Below are 14334 nucleotides of genomic sequence, written 5' to 3'. Positions count from 1 at the left end.
CAATGACATCTTATAAAAAGAAGTATAGATGTGCAGCGTAAATGTTCCAGAATCATCCTCAAAGGAATAAAGCTGCTCATTGTTCTTCTTTGAAGGCATTGTGACAATTGGATTACTTTCAGAAACCTGCCTTATTCAGTAGACATTCTCCCAGTGCTTAGCGCTGCCTCTAAGTAGCACAGTGAACTGCAGTAACCTCACGTCACAGAGCAATAAACAAGCCTTATTGTGGACCAAAAATCAGCACCGTGAACATCTCTAATGAATATTGTACACACTATTGTACGCTCTAGCACACGGATGTGTCTGCTTGGGTGGAGGATGCTATGTGTCTGTGTACAGGATGCTATGGGACTGTAATGTTGATTGTTTATTGTTTACTGTGTAGTAAGATTTTTACTCCATGATTTGACCTCATACGAAATTAGTTTAATGGCATTTGGGCTAAGCTTTTAGTTTCCTGACCCTTTGTCCGAGCCTCAAGTATTATCCATACCACACCTCTTGCCAGTCTATTGGTGGTTAAGACGCACAGGGTTGGACCCCTTTTTTCTTCTACATGACCAGCCCCCATCACCAGTTGCAAGTCTCCCAATAAGTACAGCTCCCACGTAAAGGAGGACCGAGCATCCAAAACCAGATTCGCATTTCTCACTGTGCTCTGTGTCCCTCGCCTGCTAAGAAAATGGTAGATGCTTTCTGTGCCACCTGGAAACTGGTAGACAGCCAGAACTTTGATGAGTACATGAAATCCCTAGGTATGTGCACATCAGAAGATTACCAATGTATGTAGAATTTACACGTCCACAAAGACGTTAAACATCTGTGGCATGCAAGCATTTCTACCTAGGGATAAAAAAGCAGCAGTTTATTGGATTACAGTAACATTGCAAGGACATGCAATTCTTATATCTCTATTTCAGTTTTTTAGTGCTTTATGCATGCAGCTTATTAGTGACGTGCATGTAAAATTATTGTTCTTGCATGACGTTTATTTGTTGCATGCCATTTATTAGTTCTTGTTGTACACAGTTTATTAGTGCTTGTTGCATGCATTTTAATAGTGCCTGTTGCATGCAATTTATTAGTGACTGTTGCATGCAGTTTATTAGTGACGTGCATGTACTATTACTGTTCTTGCAGGTTTTAGTACTTGTTGCATGCAGTTTATTAGTGCTTGTTGCCTGCCTTTTAATTAGTTACATGCATGGGATATTACTGTTCTTGCAGGTTTTAGTCCTTGTTGCATGCATTTTTTTTTAGTGCTTGTTGCATGCAGTTTATTAGTACTTGTTGCATGTAGTTTATTAATACTAGTTGCATGCAGCATGCATGACATGCATGTAATCTTACTGTTCTTGTTGTTAACTGTTGCCTTCTGCAGGAGTTGGCTTTGCCACCAGACAGGTAGGAAACGTAACTAAGCCAACCGTCATTATTAGCCAAGAAGGTGACAAAGTAGTGATCAGGACTCAGAGCACATTCAAGAATACGGAGATCAGCTTCAAGCTGGGAGAGGAATTTGATGAAGCCACTGCTGATGACAGGAACTGCAAGGTAAGTGAACCCTAGTGGAAAGCCAGACATGCTGTAGAAGGGAAGCCTGAGTTTCTACATTGTGCTATTACTGCGCACCAGTTAAGCTTGGGTTCAATCTGGGTAATCAGTGACCAATCACCCTAAGGGGGGTAAATTGTTAGACCTAACTACAAATTCTAACACAATCTTGGTTGCATATGATTTACTGATTTTAAGTTTAAGAGGTAATATTGCATTAAGGGTCTGTTCCTGTGATGAATTCCTATTCTATACATCTGGATAGGTTTTTTTTCCCTACAGTATATGCATAGATTTCTGCAAAACAGATACATGGGATAAGCTCCAAATCTGCCATGGGAGTAAATATTCCTAATGTATACACTTTCCATGAGATGTTCCTAATGCAAGAGTTGTAGACACCGTTTGCGGACACTAAAAAACACAGTTTTGTAAGGAAAATAGAGATTTATTAGTTGCAATAAAATGATTTTATCTGGTAAATTCACAAAGAAAAGATGTAAAACAAGATAGAACAACCATAATGTAAATGTCCTAAAATGATTTCAATTATAATAGGCTGATATAAGTGCTAAGAATTATGAATATGTTTAGAATTATTGAATATATTTTAGAAGTCATTCTTGGCTTTAGGCTATGTTCACACAAATTCCTAATTTGGCCTATAAAATAGTGATATTTTGATAGAAATGCTGCAAAAATATTAATATTTAATTGCGAATTGTGCAATTAATGGCAAAATATCGCTAATTAACGCTAAGTAAACACGCAATAAATGCTATGTTTGAACATAGCCTTAAGCTAGAGCAGCATAGAATCTGATGCTGGGGCTGAATGAAGACTGGTGGATTAAGCATCATTGCTAAATCAGTCAATAATTATGTGGGCTGGCTGGCTGATTATTACACATGTAAGTTTAGCAGGTGCTTGTAACCTACCATGATGTTTTATTCCGCCAATCTCACTGCCACAAAAATCTTCTAGAGAATATATCAATAGTTTTTGTATAGGTTTAAGTGTAAAATTGTCTCCAATTTATGAGCAACCACTTATTTGCTGAAAAATTTGTATCTTTTTCTGGTGGACGCATTGCTAAATGCCCCCCCCCCCTCATATTATTACCATAATAATAGTAAATAATAAAGGTTTACCCTATGAGAGAAATTTTCCTGATCACAGCAGCAGAATAATATAGCAGATTACCTTTTGTATACTTGTTTCTTTTATACTATGCTATCTGCAATTTATTTAGTATTAGGAATTATTAGAGATGAGCGCAACGCAATCATTTCGATCTGAATACTGGTGACTGAAGGCGTTGGATGCAGTCCTAGGGAGTCCGGGAAAACATAGATACAGCCATACGCTTCCTAGGGCTGCATCCAACTTCTTCAGCCACTGGTAATCAAATGACGACCGACTCAAGACTATAAATAACCTAAAAATTTATATAAAAAATGTGAAATGTTCCTTGTTTGTTTAACCTTTGAAACCTTTCGGCCCCCCACAGTCCCTTGTAACCCTGGACGGAGATAAACTGGTCCATGTGCAGAAGTGGGATGGGAAAGAGACTAAGTTTGTAAGAGAAATTAAGGATGACAAAATGGTTATGGTAAGTAGTGAAGGAGAAGAAGAGAGCCCCGCATGTACTATATGTATACTGCAAATGTGACAAGGACAATATCTCTTAATTCTCTTCATAGCATCATAATCTGAGGAAGCATATGGCTCTGAAAATTGAGCATCAATTCCATATTATTTCCATAGTAATGTTAAGTAGAGTCAGATTTAGGATTATAAAAGACTATAGTGTATTAGGCTAATGAACATATAGAAACCTTGACCATTCCTAAACTGCATTTCCAGAAGGCTTGAGGCTTGATAATCCTAATTTTCTGGTGATGATCCCTCTACTTAAACAATATAGTTAATTGCCATCTAAGTAATGATGAGGGTGCCATCTGTGATGAAATATGGCTCTGTCTGGTCTATACTCCAGTATTTAAGACCCTGTGCATTTACTGGTTTAGTGGTTAGGACAGATGCGTTGCAGTCTTAGGTTTGGATCTAGCCAATGTATACATGGATTTTGTACATTCATTGTTAAAATGACTGTATGATTTACATACTACACATGTTGTATCCTTTCTGAGATACCTACATATCTATATTAAATATAGTTTAGTGTTTTACCCTATTGCTCTTGCTATATGCTTATAATTGTTGGTGATCTTATGTAGAATAGCCAACCGGGAGGAAGAGGGAAGATAATTTTTTTTTTTTTAATTTGCAACTAGCTTGTCACTATTTTACAACTCTGATGTGCAATAAAGGGGTCCTCTGGCACCTTTTTTTCTTTCAAATCAACTGGTACCAAAAAGTTATATAGATTTGCAATTTACTTCTATTAAAAAAATCTCAAGCCATTCCAGTACTTATTAGCTGCAGTATGCCCAACAGGAAGTGGTGTATTTTTTTCAGTCTGACACAGTGCTCTCTGCTGCCACCTTTGTCCATGACAGGAACGGTCCAGAGCAGTAGCAAATCCCTATAGAAAACCTCTTCTGCTTTGGACAGTTCCTGACATGGACAAAGGTGGCAGCAGAGAGCACAGTGTCAGACTGGGAATAATATATCACTTCCTGCAGGTCATACAGCAGCTGATAAGTACTAGAAGACTTGTGATGTTTAAAAAGAAATAATTTATAAATCTGTAATTTACAAATCTGAAAATCTGTAAATAACTTTCTGACACCAGTTGACTTGAAAGAAAGAAAAATTTCTCCAGAGGGCCACTTTAATTTTGTGCGTAGATAAAATAATAAATTTCATATTTTTCTCCTTTCTGCAGACTCTAACCTTTGGTGACATTGTTTCCGTCCGCCAGTATGAGAAGGCATAGACACTGAAAACCTGGTTCACTGAAGTGTTTCATCCCACGTATGAACTGAAGATGTCACAAACCCTAGTGACCATTTGTATGCCCTGCTTCAAAACAATCCAATCTATGTACACTATGAAAACGATAACTTTTTATTTTACCCATGGCAACAATGTAACAACTTTTTATTAAATAAAAAAACAAGTATTTTTATGGATCATGTCGACTGTTTTCTTGACAGAGAAGTATTTTACTGGGTAGGGGTATTTCAGAGGTAATGGTTACATTTTATGACAAATTCTTTAAACTATTTTTAGGCTGGGGGAAAATTATCAAACTAGTGTAAAGTAGAATTTTCTTAGTTGCCCCTAGCAACCAGTCAGATTCCACCTTTCCTTCCTCAAAGATTCTTCTGAAAAATGAAAGGTGGAATCTGATTGGTTGCTAGGGGCAACTGAGAAAATTCTACTTTACATCAGTTTGATAAATCTCCCCCCATATTTATCATAGCATTTTTGTGTAGGGTTTTTATTTGCATTTGTGTAGCAGTCAGATGTTGCAATAAAGTCTACAGTGAAAAATAAAATGCAGTACATGCAAACCATCACAAAGCAAGCCTACAACTTTTCCCAGGAGCATGTGAACAAGCACAGTGCAATATATTTTCACTAGTAAAAAAATGCTGAAAAACAGCCACCTATACATCTAACCTGTATTACAAGGTTGGCTGATTTGTATTAGAATAGATAAGACTTACACACTTACACAGTTAGGGATATTTGGCTTGTGGGTAACATTCATGAAAAACGTAAAAAGTTTATGATACAGTCATATAATATCATGAAAGTAGGGCATTTAAAAGGGTTATCCAGCGCTACAAAAACATGGCCATTTTCTTTCAGAGACAACACAACGCTTTTAAAGAGGATGTACCACCAGGTACATTTATTAACACACCGATAGAATGGCGCCATCATGGGGAAGTCAGTGCAGCAGTCCGTTTTTCGAACTGCAGCCCGATTCCTGTGTACCGCGCCATTCTATCCAGCTTTACCAGGCCGTGCTGAAGCACTGGAGGTCGGCCGGCCTGCCCCCAGTGGGAGGGAATTCTCTCCCCTCTATGACGCGGCTCCATTGATTCAAGCACTGGCCGACCTCCGGTGCTTGAGCACCGGCCGATACCGCTGGATAGAGCGGCGCTGTACACGGGAACTGGGCTGCGGTTCGAAAAATGGACTGCGGCACCGGCTGCCCCATGACGGTGCCGTTCTATCGGTGTGTTAAATTTAAGAGGATGGACCTCGTGGTACATCCTCTTTAAGCTCCATTCACTTCAATAGAACTGAGCAGAAAAACCCCGCCCAAGCTTGAGACAAGAGTGGGGCTGTCTTTGGAAGAAAGTGGTCATGTTTTCGTAGCACTGGATAACCCGTTTAAGTAGAAGCAGCAATGGGGATTTCCTTATCTCAAACAACTGCCCATAAATAACAGCTTAACAATATTTCATGCTGTTCACAAGTTGACTTATTGTCTGCTGAGGCATAGTATCCCACTCTTCTCGAAGAGCAGTCCTCAAGCCATGGAGGTTCTGGGGTAAAGAGTAAAAGTCTTTACAGAAAAGCGAAGGCCACTTCATTTGAGGTCCTCTAGTCTCTAACAGCCGTTCCCTAATGATGTGACATTGAAAAACTGGAACATTACCATCCATGAAGATGAAATTAGGCCTGTGTTATTCATGCAGAGGAACAATGGCTGGATTAAAGATTTTATTTACGTAGTATGTGCTTGTCATTGTACCTTTCACACAGTGTAGAGCAGTTCTGTATTGACTAGACACACCTGCCCACCCTGTACCACCACCAACGAAGGCTCATCTGGTGACAACAGCTGATGTATAGCGTTCTCCTTGACATCTCCAATATCGTTGGTGGCCATTGTTTCTTCTTAACATGAATTGTCTTTCAGCAGTGAACAGTACTAAGGCCCACTGGTCCCTTGTCCAGTGTAGAAAGAGAGTACTATGCATCAGTCAATGTTGCCTTTGGTACTAATGGTGTTACAGTGTGGGCGGGTATGTCTAGTCAATGCAAAACTACTGTACATTTTCTGATTGGTACAGGGACAAGCCCATACTACTAGAATAACCTAATTAATCCAGTCATTGTGACTCTGCATAAACAACACAGGCCTTATGTCATCTTTATAGACAACAATGGTGCAGCTTATTAGGGCTCGTTCCCACTGAGCAAAAGCAGCTGAATTTCTGCGCTGAATCAGCGCTGAAATTTCAGCCGTTAAAATAGGTGCAGAGCTAATTTCCATTGTGTTGAATGGAAATTCTGCTCTGCAGTTCACACAGTGGAATTTCCGCACTGAACTAATCCGCTTTCCGCCAGAAGAATGAACATGTTCATTCTTCCGCTAGCGGAAGCCTATACAAATCAATGGGGCTCTGATTTTCTGTTTCAGCGCGGAATACAAGCATATTCAGCGCGGAATACAAGCGTAATACAAGCGGAAATTACTCGCTGAATCAGCGCGGAAATGGGGAAAAGGGGGGGGAGGAGGAATCTAGTATATGTTCTGGTATAGTCTAGTTTACTCACCAAATACTCGCTGAATTTCAGCGCTGAATGCATGCGGATTCAGCGCGGATTCCTCGAGTATTCCGCGCTGAATTTGTCAAGAGCTGATTACGAGCTGAACACTTTCCTAGCAGAATACGCAGGGATTCTGCTTACATTCTGCTTATATTCTGCTCGGAATTCAGCGTCAGTTGATTTCAGGCGGAAATATTTCCTTGCGTAATCCGCTCCTTTTGCTCTGTGTGAACGTAGCCTTAAGGTTGCAACGTTAGGGGATGGCTGCTTTATACTGGTGTACCTCAAATGGAGTGGCCTGCATTTTCTTCAGAACTCTGACTGAAAACCTAGTCTCTGTGTAGAGGCACATAACTCTGTACCCTAGAACCTCAATGACTTGAGGGCCACCCTTTAAGAATTGGATGCCATGCCTCAGCGGACTATAAGTTAACGTTTGACTTGTTACAGCATGAGACATTGTTTTCAAGCTGTAACTGGTGCTCAAGGACACATTACATTTTAGTTGAAGTATGCCCTGTTGTTGGCTTTTTTTCCAATAAATAGTTTGAGATTTTACTCACAGAATTGATGAGAAAACAACCCTTGCATGATTCTGCTTAAATGTCCTACTTTTTTGATATTCCAATAGAAAGACTCTGTGGCAAATGTTTTTCATTGTGACACAATGAAAAGCTTTTTGGCGACTGATGGACGTTTCAACCCTAGCCAGGGTCTTTTTCAATGTCGCAGAGTCAATTTGCAGTGGGGAGGGCTCCTGGCACGGTCCTTTGGCATGTCAAGAGCTCAACACGCCACAGGACAGCACCAGGAGGGCTCCCTACCGCATATTACCTCTGCAACATTGAAAAAGACCCTGACTAGGGTCGAAATGTCCATCAGTCCCCCAAAAACTTTTTATTGTGTCATACCCATGAGGTGTTAAGAAATATTGTAAAATTCCTGGCCTTGCCCTTTCTTGCATGCTGTAAATAAACTTTTGAACACTTTGCATATGAACAGTGAGTGCTAGGGAGTCTTCCTATTGGAGTATATGTGGGTTACAACCCTTCCATGAAGAGCACAAACCATTTGGTTTCCTGTTGTGCACCCCTATCATAATATAATATCACTGCAGAGTGAAACTTTTACATTTTCCATAATTTTCACCCACAAGCTAAATATCCCTAACTTTTTGTGAGTAAAATGTTGGAGAGAAACAACTACTTATAAATAAATCTGGTTATGTAATATATTATTAACCCATTACAAACCATCAGGCTCGGACTAGCCCACTGGGGAACCAGGGAATCCCCCGATGGGCCTAGAGTCCCCCCCTTCCAGCCAATTTTAGTACCTAGGCAATTGCTTTGGCTCCCTGCCTCCAATGGGCTTTTAATAAGTGCTTACAGTTAAATGTGGTGCTGATTTAAAGAGCAAAGGAACTTTTCCCCCCATCAAACACTCTTGTGGCTTTAGGCAGCATTATGCCTTCAATAACAAGAGGCTGTTCTCTAAGCCAAGTTACACTCAAATGACCTCACGTGAGACACTTGCAGTGCTGAGAGGAAAAAAAGATAATAGAAGATAATAGTAGACTGTGCAGGAGCCACTTGAGTATGGGTGTGTTTTTTTTCCCAGAAGAGGATGGTTAACAAGGAGCCTACTGGAAGGGGACTAACTACTGGGGGGGACGACTTACAAACAGGAGGATCCCTACATGGCGGATAATACTACTACTATATGGATGCACAGATGGAGCCTAACTTCTATATGGGCACAGAGAGGAGGTTCGACTACTATATAAAGGCACACATCGAGCTTTTAAAGTATATGAAGGTCGAGATGGGACTTTTCTACAATATGAGAAAATAGATATAGGCCATAGAGGGGGTCTAAGAAGAAGTCAACTGTGAGTCACTGGATGTAACTGCACTGTAATAGCTTGTGTATGATGTGAACAGCTTTTGCTCTAGCTCTACATTAATGGGCCTCCAAGATCAGTTCCACTGATCTACTAGGTATCCTAGCCTACCGATGCCTACAATCACATATCAGTACTTCATTGTGCTGTTAAGGGTGTATGAATCAGGCTTGAGAGCTGGGCCAACTCAATACCTGGCAGCTCCTGAATGCATTCAGCAGCAGAATGCTGCTGCCAATAACCTGCATGGAGAGATCACCTCATGCTGGATATTTACCATTTAAATGCTGCTGTTAAAGCTTAAAGCAGCATTTAAAAACTGGAAATGCATGTCATTGGTGGATGGATCACCACTATAGTATTACAGTACATTGATCCCTATGAACAATCAAGCAGGTCTATGGGGACTAAAAAGTGTAAACATATCTGGCATAGTTCCATGTGAAATTGCCCAAACTGTTAAAATATAACATGTTAATGATCCCATACAATGAACAGCGTATACAGGAAAAATACCAAGTGGCAGAATTGCATTTCTTCGGTCACATCACATCCCATAAAAAAAAAAAAAAGTACTTATAAAGTCTGATCTGCATTACAATGGTACCAATAATAGTGACAAGTCACGGTGTAAGCAGAAAAAATAAAATAAATTTATATGTTAGAAAAGTTATACGTTTTGCAAAGGGAAATTTCAAAGACATTCATTTTTTTTATTTATTGATTCATTAAAGTGAGTACATCATAGAAAACAAACTGCACAGCGAACACCCACACAACAAGACCTTAGCTGCCATGCACTGCTCCCAGTGTTCCTCCTCACCTTACGTGAATACAGGATCTAGATAAGGCTTTTCACTAAACCAGATGACTTACTACAACATACAGTATACCAACTTATGGACGCTCCCCTCAAGCGAACAGGAATATACTCTTGAGGAGTCTGATGAAGGTCTTATTGATCGAAATGTTAGATTTTGTTACATAATTACAAAATACAATAAAAAATCTACAATCCTCATTACATTTTTACCTTTTTTCAAGTAAACATATTAAAGTATCAAGATGAAATATAAGTATAGCACACATGGTAAAAAAGAACCCACCCTAATTTTTTTTTAAATTCAATTTTAGTTTTTTTTGGGATACACAATATATTGTAAGGAGAAAGTAGGAGTGTTGTTATAAAGTCCTATTGACCCTACAAAAATCGTGCCATCAGGTGACCCTGTAGATAAATAGATTATGGCTTTTAAAAGGTGAGGAGAAAAAAATTAAAACTTGAAAATGAACATAATTCTTAAGGGGTTAATATTAATTATAAATATCACAGATGAAAATCCCGGAACTATGGATGACTAGACATGTCTAGTGTAGTATTAATGGTATAAAGGATATAGTTAAACAGCGCTGATCTTACACTGCAGCTTAGCATTAATAAGGTTACGTTTCTGAGTCATGTTTATTTGCATCCAATGAGGGGAATGAACTCAAGTAACCTGCGAGGATGCAAGTAGGATGAATTAGTCTTTCTATGGACATGTTATGAGGTAATCGACTTCTCTCTTTTATAGGTGACAGAATCCATCTAGGGGATAATGGGAGTATGCTACACTGTTTGCTGTCTGTTGCTGGGCTCGGGATGGTTTGTATGTGTGAGAAGGATGAATGTAGTCTTACATTCCCACAGCTTAAATTGACCATGTTACAAATCTTGCTGCCTGACCTCTTGGCATGCATGACTTCCCCCATCCATCTTAGAAGGGGGCCATTGTTCTCGGCAGAATAACAAAAAGCCAGTTCTACTCACACACTGGGCTTTGTGATGGCAAAGATCCATAGTGGGAACACCAAGCCTCCAAAAACTGAGCTGCATGTGCACAGAAAACGTATTCTTATAAAAATTCCGGAACGTTGAGATTTCCGGGGCTCATGGTGTAATCTATCATTCCTGGAGGATTTCAATGAGTATGCTCTCCCAGATTACAATTGATGTGTGTAAACAAAAGTCATCTATGGGAAGTGTTCAGAAACGTTATATTAGCCGTAAATGCAAACTCAGCTGTTCATTATTGTGAACACAGATCTGAAGAGCAGGTGAACATTCTGTGTCCTATATTAGTCTCTATGCTTGATTAAAAAACATAAAATCCATGACAACTAGAGAGGGGCGCAACTCGAGTATGCTAAAGTCTGATTGGCATTTGATTTCTGGGGGCTAAAGAAATTGGATTAGTTCACACACAGTATATTTCAGTCAGTATTTGGTCAGTATTTTGCAACCTCAACCAAGAGTGGATTGAAAACACAGAAAGGCCCTGTTCACACAATGTTAAAATTGAGTGGATGGCCGTCATATAACGGTAAATAACTGCCATTATTTCAATACAACAGCCGTTGTTTTAAAATAACAGCAAATATTTGCCATTAAATCACAACCATTCACTCAATTTCAACATTATGTGAACAGATCCTTTCTGTGTTTTCAATCCACTCCTGGTTTTGGTTGCAATATGAGAACCACAATACTGACTGAAATATACTGTGTGTGAACCAAGCCTTAGGAAGTATGGGAAAACATGGATCAGAGGCATAGCTAGGCTCTCCTGCACACGGGGCAAAGATTCAATTTGGCGCCCCCCCTTCCCCCCTTCACTGCTGGTATATAACATATATATATATATATATATTTATAAAGTTTAGATGAGTGATTGTTTAGATGCAAAATTCGTTCATCTCTACTGGCGGCACTAGTGTGGTGTTCACAATATGGGATCCGTAATGTCATATTTACTGTGTACCTGGAATGTTTTTATGAAGAATGATTATCAGGCAGCTTTGGGCTCAACCACCGTTTTCTAAAGTACGTCCTTTTTTCCCATAAAAAATTTGGTCCCTTAACGGAGGCGTCGTTGTCTCCGCTCCCTTCTGTTTGTGAATTAGGAGACGCCATTGTCTCCGCTCCCTGCTGTCTGTACCTGTGAATTAGGAGGCGAAGCTTCCTGATCTATCTCCAGTGTGACACCCAGTGTGATTCTATGGTGCCATCTCCTAATGCACAGGTACGCTTAGCAGTAGAGTTGATCGAACCTCAGGAAATCTTAGCTCTATAGAACTCGAACATTCACAAACCTGCCACATTTGATTGCTGATGCCTTACCGGTCCGTGCGGAAGGAGGAGAGTGCCTAGGTACCGCCTGGAATTCCAGGATTCAGCCTATTACCTAGGATTTAACGAGGCTCAATCAACTCCCCTCAGCAGCAGAGACAACAGCAGCAGTGCCTCCAGTAAGGTATTCCATCACCAAAATCAAAATAGAAATAATTTAGAAAAATGACTCTTGTATCATGGTCGCTGTATATACAGATACAGGTGCTTTATAGATTTGCGTAGGGAACCTTGGCTCTCCAGCTGTTGCAAAAGTACAACTCCCATCATACATAGAGAGTCTATAACTATAACTCGGCTATCCAGACATGATGGGAGTTGTAGTTCTGCAACAGCTATAGAGCCAAGGTTCCCTTCCCCTGCAGATAGTAGGTAAGGTTTATATAAATGTGATTAAGGGGGTTAAGTATAGGATAATGTATGACCAGACCCCTAAATAGACACTGGACACTCTCTTGTGTGTCTTCCCCCCATCCCAGACTGGGCACCCTTCACCCTGCTCCCTAGACTGGGTGCCCGTCACCCTCCTCCCCAGACTGGGCACCCTTTCCCCTCCTCCCCAGACAGGGCACCCTTTACCCTCCTCTCCAGACTGGGCACCCTTCACCCTCCTCCCCAGACTGGGCACCCTTCACCCTCCTCCTCACACTGGGCACCCTTCACCCTCCTCCCCAGACTGGGCACCCTACATCCCACTCCCTAGACTGGGCACCCTTCACCCTCCTCCTCAGACTGGGCACCCTTCACCCTGCTCCCCAGACTGGGCACCCTCCACCCTCCTCCCCAGACTGGGCACCCTACATCCCACTCTGCAAGCTGGGCACCCTTCTCCCCCCTCCCCAGACTGGGCACCCTACATCCCACTCCCTAGACTTGGCACCCTTCACCCTCCTCCCCAGACTGGGCACCCTTCACCCTGCTCCCCAGACTGGGCACCCTCCACCCTCCTCCCCAGACTGGGCACCACTGATTGTCCTCCCCTTCCCACACACCTGTATTTTCTTTCTTCCTCTTCCATAGTGCAGTGTACATACAGGACCTGCGGTGACATCATAGTCACATGTCAAGGTCCTTCACCATCTACACAGTAACTTTGCTGTGCTGTCTCCTGGCTGCTGTTAAGCCCTGATTTGCGCAAAATCGCAGTAAAAAAGCAGCGATTTTGCACAAATTATATCTAAACAGCAGCCAGGAGACAATACAGTATGGGAAATACCTCTTTTGATCTAGTAAAAATCGTCCCCTGCCTCCCCACACTGACAGAGGGCAGGACGCTTCCAGGCTGCCTCATCCACTGTGAACCTTCTCTCTCTGCTCCCTGTGATGGCGCCCCCCCCTGGTCTCTGCGCCAGGGGCAGCTGCCCCCCCTGACCCCCCCTCGCCCCTGACATGGATACAGCCAATGGCTTATGGCTGTATCCATGTTTTCCTGGAGCCCCTAGGACTGCATGCAACTTCTTCAGCCACTGGTATTTTGCTAACAGTTGAACTTGAGCAGGCTGCGCTCATCTTTAACCCCTAGGCGACCCTGGACGTACCCGTACGTCCAGGGCCGCCTCCACGCGCTCAGAGCGCCGCAGTCCCGGGTGCCGCTCCTAGTCCGGGACTGCGGTTATTAGCGGGCACGGTCCGATCGCCGTGCCCGCTAATACAGTAATCAGATGCAGCTGTCAAAGTGGACAGCTGCATCCGATTACTTACTGCAGCACTTCCCTGGTGTCTAGTGGGGAGGATCGCTCCACACATCTTACCCCGTCCAGGGTCAGCGCCATAATGGCGCTGATCCCGGCTCGGCACTCGATTGCTTCCGGCTGCAGCAGCCGGAAGCAATCGATGTGCCTATCTCATCGATCTATGCAGCATAGATCTCAATGAGAGATCAGTTTGCTTATACTAAAAGTCCCCCAGGGGGCTTCTAGTATAAGTGTAAAAGTAAAAATAAAATTGTTATTATTAATAAAAAGCCCCCTCCCCTAATAAAAGTCAGAATCACCCCCCTTTCCCATGTTATAAATAAAAATAAACAAATAAATAAATAAACAAACATGTTTGGTATCGACGCATGCATAATCGCCCGAACTTATCACATTCCCGATCTCGCACGGTAAATGGCGTAAATTGCATCAAATCCAGATATATTGTAATAAAAATCGATCAAAAAGTTGCATATGCGCAATCAAGGTACCGAAAGAAAGAACACTTTATGGCGCAAAATATAGCATAC

General features: G+C 41.6%; 1 protein-coding gene across 1 annotated transcript; it reads left to right on the top strand.

Annotated features, from left to right (window-relative positions):
• Positions 1 to 470: 470 nt before the first annotated feature.
• Positions 471 to 4611, top strand: FABP7 (fatty acid binding protein 7). The gene is made up of 4 exons (XM_069973673.1): positions 471 to 758; positions 1385 to 1557; positions 3068 to 3169; positions 4409 to 4611. Exons 1-4 carry the CDS (start codon positions 686 to 688, stop codon positions 4457 to 4459), a joined length of 399 nt encoding a protein of 132 aa, XP_069829774.1. The 5' UTR covers positions 471 to 685; the 3' UTR covers positions 4460 to 4611.
• The last annotated feature ends 9723 nt before the right edge of the window (positions 4612 to 14334 follow it).

The sequence above is a fragment of the Dendropsophus ebraccatus genome, chromosome 6 (assembly GCF_027789765.1).
Source record: "Dendropsophus ebraccatus isolate aDenEbr1 chromosome 6, aDenEbr1.pat, whole genome shotgun sequence".
NCBI lineage: Eukaryota > Metazoa > Chordata > Amphibia > Anura > Hylidae > Dendropsophus > Dendropsophus ebraccatus.
Note: the sequence above shows the minus strand (reverse complement) of the source record. Positions and strands in the feature narration are given on the sequence as shown.

Bases quoted from the DNA above. Each gene is read 5' to 3' on its own strand.
- FABP7 (XM_069973673.1), top strand. From the start codon at position 686: ATGGTAGATGCTTTCTGTGCCACCTGGAAACTGGTAGACAGCCAGAAC. The intron at 1,558-3,067 runs GTAAGTGAACCC...GGCCCCCCACAG, and splicing joins CTGATGACAGGAACTGCAAG to TCCCTTGTAACCCTGGACGG. The intron at 3,170-4,408 runs GTAAGTAGTGAA...TCCTTTCTGCAG, and splicing joins AGGATGACAAAATGGTTATG to ACTCTAACCTTTGGTGACAT.